The 8,719-nt window shown below is 43.4% G+C and overlaps 1 protein-coding gene across 3 annotated transcripts in view; it reads right to left on the bottom strand.

Annotated features, from left to right (window-relative positions):
• Positions 1–4,285: 4,285 nt before the first annotated feature.
• The window catches only part of LOC133091448 (zinc finger protein 77-like), a 36,905-nt gene continuing 32,471 nt past the window's right edge, over positions 4,286–8,719 (bottom strand). For all 3 annotated transcript variants that reach the window (XM_061190779.1, XM_061190780.1, XM_061190781.1), the window contains exons 2-4: positions 8,189–8,315; positions 5,986–6,166; positions 4,286–5,587 (exon numbers count right to left, since the gene is read on the bottom strand). In XM_061190779.1, the coding sequence (XP_061046762.1) occupies positions 4,471–5,587; positions 5,986–6,166; positions 8,189–8,315 (1,425 nt within the window). In that variant the 3' untranslated portion in view covers positions 4,286–4,470. The remainder of the gene's footprint in view (positions 5,588–5,985; positions 6,167–8,188; positions 8,316–8,719) is intronic.

Below are 8,719 nucleotides of genomic sequence, written 5' to 3'. Positions count from 1 at the left end.
GAAATGGATATTGGATTGCCTCTACAGCTGTTTTTTTTTTTTTTGTAAGATAAGTAAAGTTGCTCTCAGTTCCTCAAAGAATTGGGTTGTAGTGTAAATGATATCATGCGTTGCTCCACCTCTCCACCTTTGCTGGAATGTTCTTCTTTCCCTATGGGTACATTTAACGTAAGGTAAAAGGCCTAACGAAATTTTTTTCTTTCAGGCACTGCATATCAGCTTCTAATCTGGCCAAATTTCTGGTTTAAAGTTATTAAGTGCTTTCAAATGTCGTGTTAGGTTTCAGCCAGGAGAAGCAGTGAATATTTCTGGCAATATGAACAACGTCTTGGATTCAAGAAGTGTCCCCAAGGAGGTACAAAATATATTATCTTCATGATATCTAGAGTCACTCACAAAAGAGCCAAAGAAAGCGCCATCAACTTGCATGTCCCAGGAAAGCAGAAAGCCCAGCCAAGTTCTTTTCCTTTTTCCTATTTATTTATTTATTTATTTACTTTTGGCTGCACTGGGCTTTCATTGTTGTGCGTGGGCTTTCTCTAGTTGTGGTGAGCAGGGGCCACTCTTCGTTGCAGTGCGTGGGCTTCTCATTATGGTGGCTTCTCTTGCTGTGGAGCACGGGCCCTAAGCACTTGGGCTTCAGTAGCTGTGGCATGTGGGCTCAGTAGTTGTGGCTCGTGGGCTCTAGAGCGCAGACTCAGTAGTTGTGGCGCACAGGCTTAGTTGCTCCGCGACATGTGGGGTCTTCCCGGACCAGGGCTCGAACCGTGTCCCCTTCATTGGCAGGCGGATTCTTAACCACTGCGCCACCAAGGGAAGTCCCCCAGCCAAGTTCCTACGACATAAAACAAGACATGCAAGGAAGCAAATCTATCCCTGGGAGAAAAAGGACCAATAACCAGTTGGTATGGATTTTGGAAAGGAACAGCCGTGAAATGTTATCTCCCTCTCTTGACTGGGCAGTACAGACAGAGATTTGGGAGTGCTGACTATGATAAGAATTTTCACCCTTAGCCGATTTTGCCAGTTTTTCCAGGATTGCATCTGCAGGTTCTGAGTGGGGTAGAAAGTGGAGAGCGTAGCTCTGACTTTTACTAGAACTTGTCTAGGGTTTTAAATTAATTTTAATTTTAGTTTCCCCTAGGCTGTTAAAGAGAATAATGCAGCAGTTTACCAGAAAATCTCTGAGTCTCATCAACTCTGGGAGGGATCCTCCTTTCAAGGTAGGTATGAGGGTGTATATGAGGCTGTTAACTTGTTGGACTTTATGTTGCCTTTTATATCATTAATTTTTCATTACCTTTTTGCAAGGAAACTTTTAATGAAGGTATTTTTGGAATTTTGAAGTCTTTTGGGAGCTTCTGGGTGCCAGTTAAAGTAAGTATCCCATTCTGTTTGTTTCATTTGGGAACTCTTGAGTGCACCTCTGAAATGATCTTATCCAATTAGAGAGGTTCTTCTAATGGACATTGCAATTCCCCTGGGGGCTGACAGCAGTTATGTAGGACCCTGGTCTGTTAGGTTAGGTGCAACCCACATTTCAGTCTGGCCATGTTTTGGGGCCCCCAAAATGACAGTTACCAAGCCAAGTTCTCAGGAAACAAAACAAGCTTAGCAAGATTTTGCCATTATTGCAAATACCTACAGCTTCTGGGACCACAGTTCTTGGATATTAAAAAAAAGCAAGTGTGCCAGAAGGGGATACACTTGACTCTTTAGCTTTTAAGGATCCCATTGTATTACTGTTTTTATATTTTTAGCTAAGCTTTTGGGTCTCTTGAGACAATCTGATACCTAAAAGGGACATAATGCTGGGTTGGAAGTTGTGTAATGTATTACGCTGTACCTCACTGCATGAAAATTAATCTTCTTGAGGTTTGAGGGTGAACCAGTATCAATCTAACCCATTTTGTAACCAACTTAACCTAACATGGGTGTCTGAGTTAGGTGGCAAGTGCTTTAACAGCATTGAAGTTTGCATCCCTTGCCCAACTTTTGTGGTTATGGCTTCTGAAATTCCCATGTAGCAAATAGCCTTTACCTCATGTGCACATTAACAGCATCCAATGGTAACCAAGGAAATGGAGCTGTGGACACCAGTAGCAACCAAAGAACTAGAGACAGGGACAGGATTAAACCAGCAGACCTCACAGATGGGCACTGTGGACTCATTCCTAAAAAATGGAGAACTGCAGTTGCCATCAGCAGGTCTCAATGTGGACTCTGGGGGAAAATTCCAATACATAGGGAACTATACACTAAACCACCAGCAGATCCCAGTAAGGAAACTGGGAACAGAACCAAGGCCTGGGGCTTAGAAGTTACTGCAGACTTCCCAAGAAAAGGCCCCGTGTGCACCACCAGCAATTTCTGTGTAAACTTGGACTAGGGAAACGGCTGACCCAGCAGACCTCAACAAATGGGGACTGTGGACTCAGGGCTCCACATGGTTGGGGAACTGCAAGCTGCCACTAACAGTCCCCATGTGGATCCTGGGACAGAAAAAAAGTTGGGATGTTCCAAACACCTGGAAATTACAAACTGAGAAGCCAAGTAGAGTGGGAAGCTCAATGTGAAGACAGTGGAGATCTGAACCAGGAGGAACTTACCCATGGCCCTCAGAGACAATGAGAAAGATATTGAACTCAAAAGCGTTCTGTCGTACCGTACCTGTTTCTCATTGTCCCCAAATGCCAAACATGTGTCTGGTTGGGGGCTGTTCCACATGGGCAGAGCCAGAAGTCAGAAAATGGTGCTGGAACTCAGGCCTACCAGGTTGCCATGCATCTCCATCTCCTAATGGTACAGAAGACCCGAGAATCATGGCTTCCTCACTTCTGCTTTCTGGACTTCACACATCTTTTTTATTTATTTATTTATTTTTGTTTGCGTTGGGTCTTCGTTGCTGCACGCGGACTTTCTCTAGTTGCGGCGAGTGGGGGCTACTCTTCCTTGTGGCGCGCGGGCTTCTCATTGCGGTGGCTTCTCTTGTTGCAGAGCATGGGCTCTAGGTGCGTGGGTTTCAGTAGGTGTGACACACAGGGTCAGTAGTTGTGGCTCACGGGCTCTAGAGCGCAGGCTCAGTAGTTGTGGCACAAGGGCTTAGTTGCTCCGCGGCATGTGGGATCTTCCAGGGCTTGAACCCATGTTCCCTGCATTGGCAGGCGGATTCTTAACCACTGCATCACCAGGGAAGCCCTGGACCTCACACATCTTTTTCTTTCCTACACTTTAACTCAGAACCACTAACAAAAGGACTCTGGGATATACAGCTTCCCAGCTTGCCCAAGCTCACAACAAAATTCAGTAAAACCATCTGGATAGTAGCTTTCAACTTCACACCACCAAGTCGCTCTTCTTAACTCAATGTTTCATGTGCAATTTCCACCCAAGATCATGGACAATGAAGAGAGACCAAATTAATAAACAAAATCAGATAAGACAGAAGGTCTTCCAAGACCTTCCACAATTACCAATTTCTGTGAGGAACACAGATATGGTATCCACTAGCAACAAACATGGAAGACACACTTTTCAGTAATATAAACTAAGGGGAGCATAAATACTGAGTCAGAAAATTCCAGTATCGTTCAGGAACCAGAAAAGACATTTCAACAACACAGGTCTCACATCATGATCACATATTAGGAACATAAAGCAAAGTAAGAATCAAAAATATTTTCATCTAGGGGCTTCCCTGGTGGCATAGTGCTTAAGAATTCTCTTGCCAATCCAGGGGACACAGGTTCGAGCCCTGGTCAGGGAAGATCCCACATGCCGTGGAGCAACTAAGCCTGTGCACCACAACTACTGAGCCTGCACTCTAGAGCCCACGAGCCACAACTACTGAAGCCTGTGCGCCTAGAGCCCGTGCTGCGCGATAAGAGAAGCCACCGCAACGAGAAGCCCGCGCGCCGCAACGAAGAGTAGCCCCCACTTGCTGCAACTAGAGAAAGCCTGCGTGCAGCAATGAAGACCCAACACAGCCAAAAATATATAAAATAAATAAGTTCATTTAAAAAAATTTTTTTTCGTCTAAACACATACCATGTTGCACATGGAAAAAACCACAAACCAAAAAGACTTTCACTCTGGGTTCAAAAGACACTGTAATGGAATTGAGACAAGTATTATATGACTGTATAACTATTTAAAGTCCAAGATAACAAAACATAAGTAGTAAAGATGATGGGAACATAGAGGCATGGTTATTATCTTAAGTGTTCAGATCAGTTAACATGAGCTACAAATTAATACACTGGGATTCCTATTCAGGATGAGGCACTTAAAAGGAAAAATCATATTTATTTCTATTAAAAAATTTTCTCTCTACCCTGAGTTTTCAAGTATAAAATAAGTGAAGTGCTGAAGGTTTCCCCACATTCTTTCCGTTCATAATGTTTCTCTCCTGTGACTGCTCCATTTATAAGATTTTAAGGGAGAATGAAGGCTTTCCCATAGTTTTTATATTCAGAATTTTTCGCCAGTGTGTGTCTTCATGTGTCTTTGCAGGGATATGAGACACCTATAGGCTTTTTCACACTGCTGACATTCATATGGCTTCCCTTCACTGTGGGTTAGCATGTGTCCTTGCAGGGATCTGGGATACCTGAAGGCTTTCCCACACTGCTGACACTGATAGGGCTTCTCTTCACTGTGTGTTTTCATATGTTCTCGAAGGGATGAGGAAGTAATGAATGCTTTCCCACATTCTGTACATTCATAGGGTTTTACTCCACTGTGTGTTTTCACATGTTTTCTGAAGTATTTGGGACAACTGTAAGATTTCCCACATTCCTTACACACATAAGGTTTCTCTCCAGTGTGGATCCTCACATGTCCTTGCAGGGATTTGAGATAGGGGAAGGCTTTGCCGCACTGCTTGCATTCATAGGGTTTTTCTCCACTGTGTGTTCTCATGTGTTCTCGAAGGTAAGTGCACCAACTGAAAGCTTTGCCACACTGCTTACATTCATAGGGTTTCTCTCCAGTGTGCATTCTCACATGTTCTCGGAAGTGTGAGATGCGAGTGAAAGCCTTCCCACATTCTTTACATTCATAGGGTTTCTCTCCAGTGTGAGTTCTCACATGCCGTGCAAGTTGGCAATAATAACTGAAGGATTTCCCACATACTTCACACATGTGGATTTTCTGTCCATAATGACCTCTCTCATGTTCCTGAAAAGATGAGGGACAAGTGAGAGCTTTTCCAGACTTCTTACACTCTAAAGACTGTTTACTACTGTCACTCTTCACGCATCTCTTAGATGCTCTCCCAGCATCCTGATGTTTTTCGGGTTTCTCTACAATGTCTGTTTCCCTGAGAGGGCTTAGGCACGAGATACAGCTGCAGGCTTGCCCACATTCTTCACATGGATAATGTTTGTGTCCAGGGTAAGATCTTTGCTGATTCTTCTGGAAAGAATGATCCCTGAAGGCTTTTCCACACTTAATGCATTGATGGGGCTGAATTCCAGTCCGGAAACTCTCATGCACAGTAAGATCTATAATCTGGTTCAGGGTTTCTAGACATTGATGACCTTCTTGACCTTCTTTACCTTCACAGAGACTCTCCACCAAATTATTTCTGTTCAAAATAGGAAGCACAGTATTAGGGATTAATGAGTATAAGTGATTTATTAATTAGTGATTTGTTGATGGTTATTCATTATTATTTTGACTACACATTTGCCATTTTCAATGAATGGGCATGTTTTCAGCACTCTCTGCATTGTGACAAAGTGCAACAAGTTTAATGCTCCAGCTGAGGGCTCAAGCAGAGCCATAACTTTCAGTGTTTTTTACATACGAGGTTTCCTGAATTAAGTTTTAGGTGCTCCATATCTACATCACATTTATAAAAGTAGTTTTGTAAGAATTCTGTGAATAGACAATTGTTTAGCTAAGTTTACACTTTTTCTTTAATTTCAAGTGAGTCTAATACTCTGCCGAGATTCCCCTTCCCCTTGTGGGAGTGCCACTCACCTCAAACGCCTCTCCTGAGTTAGATGCTGATCTTGCATGTTATGAAATGCCCAGTTTTCTCCCCAAAAAGACCTGGAATCATTTCTTGTGAATCTTACTACTTTCTCTTCACTGCATAGTCCAGTCTCCAAAATATCCCAATGAGCACTTGATCTACTCGTTTTAACTTGAGAGCAAGAACCTGCAATAATTGGTAACATAATTAAATCCATGGGAAAGAAATGGTGGGATAAAGGAAAGAAAAGAGACCACATGTAGATTTCTTTCCATAGACTAATTCAAAAATGTAAAATAATTTTATAAAGGAAGGAAGAAGATGTGTGATATTGTGATTTATCAGAAATATATGTGCGTATATATATATATATATATATATATATATATTTGGTCATTCAGATGACCAACATATATTTCTCAGATAAATTGGGTCCTTATCCACAGTTTCCTGCTCGGAGATCCTAAAACCCTTGGAATTTCCTGAGCAGTAAAAGCAATGGAATAATATGTGGTCTCTTGTGCTCATTTCCAGAAAACGCTTCAGGATCAGAAAGGTAAAATAGGTGTCTTGTTATTCATAAAAAGCCCTTTCCATCCCAATTGGGTTTATATTAATGAAAGAAATTGTTGGAAAGAACTGAAGTATGGGGGCTGGTTGCCAATGGAGACACCATGTGATTAAAGGGTTGAAACTTTCAGTCCCACCCACACCCCCAGACACCCCAACACCTCTGGGGATGGGGGAGGGGCTAGAGATCAAATCCACTGCCAATGGCCAATGATTTCATCAACCATGCCTATGTAATGAAGGCATGAAAAAAAGTTCAGAGAGCTTCTGGGTTGATGAACACGTGGAGATATGGGGAGACTGGCACCTGGAGAGGCACAGAAACTCCTTTTCAAAATCTTACCCTATGCATCTCTTACATCTGGCTGTTCCTGAATTATATCCTTTTAAAATGAACCTGTGATCTAGTAAGTAGTATGTTTCTCTGAGTGCTGTGAGCTACACTAATAAATTAGTTGAACCCAAGGAGAGGGTCACGGGAACCTCTGATTTATAGCCAGTTGGTCAGGAGGACAGGTAAAAGCCTGGACTTGAGATTGGCATCTGAAGTGGGGGAATATGGAGTAAGTCTTGAAGGACTGAACCCTTAAGCTGTGGAATCTGTGGCCATCGCTGGGTAGACGGTGTCAGGATTGAGTTGAATTCTATGATGTGCTGCTGGTCCAATAATTGTTTGTTGGTGTGAGGTGCCTTAACACACGTGCACGCGTGCACACACACACACATTGGAATTGGGTCCAAACCAAAATTAACACACACACAAAGAAAAACTCTGAGGACCTCAGCTATTTGGAACTTTAGCCTTCATAGGGAAAATGAGTCACAATGGCAGACTGTTCACTAAGAAATACTTCAGAAGAGATACTTCACAGAAGCAAAGTAGGCAGGAACTGGGCAAAATGCACACTCCCAAATGCTCCCTTCGTAAGAGGAGCTACAAAAAGACTTCCCAAGTGGGCAAAGATGGATGAAAAGTCCAACAGGGAAGCCAGGTTAATGACAAAAGTCACCTTCTCAAAGACTGAGTCATGTTTCTAACAGTTATGTCCAAATATCTCTCCCTGATCCAGAACCTGCTCCTCCTGAGAGGTGTGCCCTCCTGGTGATCGCAGGTCCTAGAGGAAGCCTATCTCCACTGACCCAGCTGCCACTGGGAGATCAGATGGTGCCTGGCTGCTGTCCTGCTCGTGGAGAAAAGCTCCTCATGGGGAGGATGGAGGACAACAAGCCCTCCAGGAGATAGGCCGATTCTCTGGTCCTCATGTCATTGAGGATGGGTGAGTTTGGGTTTAACTACAGCAAGATTATCAGGTCAAATGTGTACTGATCGCAGTGTAACTTTCACAGGGTGAAAACCATAACGCCGCTCTCACTGCCCCAAAGTGACACTGGAGACCACGCTCACATTTATACAATTAGGGAGCCTCAGGATTCTGATCAAGAGTAATAAAAATCAATTCAATATAGAAATATTTATGGTCATGGAAAAGCTATTTGACTCTAGGTAGGTTCTATAAAGGTGGGGACCACGTCTGACTGTTTTCCAACATATTCCTATTCCTTGGTTCCAGTAAGAAAGAACATTGTAAGAAATATTTGTTCCCTAAAGACTAAATGCAGGGAGGAAGCCGTCCTCACCCACGGAGGCCAGGTTCCTGAAGGTCTCCAGCATCACGTCTCTGTAGAGCTTCCTCTGAGGCGGGTCCAGCAAAGCCCACTCCTCTGCGGTGAAGTTCACAGCCACGTCCTCAAAGCCCACCGAGTCCTGAAACAGCCACAGGTTCCATGTCAGCAAGGCTCCCTCTTCACCCCCGTGTGTGGGAGGATGGGGAGGCCGACAGTCGGGAACCGGACTCAATTCCTAGGACTCCTGAGCTTACACTCTTGTGGGAAATGAACACACACAAGCCAATCAAATGCATTTTACTCAGTGATGGTAAGTGCTGGAAACTGAAGCAACGTGTAACAACAATACCTGATAAACACTCATGCACACATAATGAAAAAGAACGGTTTTTACTGAGATAGAGCAGACTGTGAGGTATGACACATACTGAAAATGAAATCATCATTCAGATGACATGAAAATGGACACTTGGCCTGCTCATAAGTTATTTCCTTCAACCTCCTAGAACCGGAGCAGACTGTCAGGAGGTCGTGAACACTGAT

This window comes from Eubalaena glacialis, chromosome 4 (assembly GCF_028564815.1).
Source record: "Eubalaena glacialis isolate mEubGla1 chromosome 4, mEubGla1.1.hap2.+ XY, whole genome shotgun sequence".
Classification (NCBI taxonomy): domain Eukaryota; kingdom Metazoa; phylum Chordata; class Mammalia; order Artiodactyla; family Balaenidae; genus Eubalaena; species Eubalaena glacialis.
Note: the sequence above shows the minus strand (reverse complement) of the source record. Positions and strands in the feature narration are given on the sequence as shown.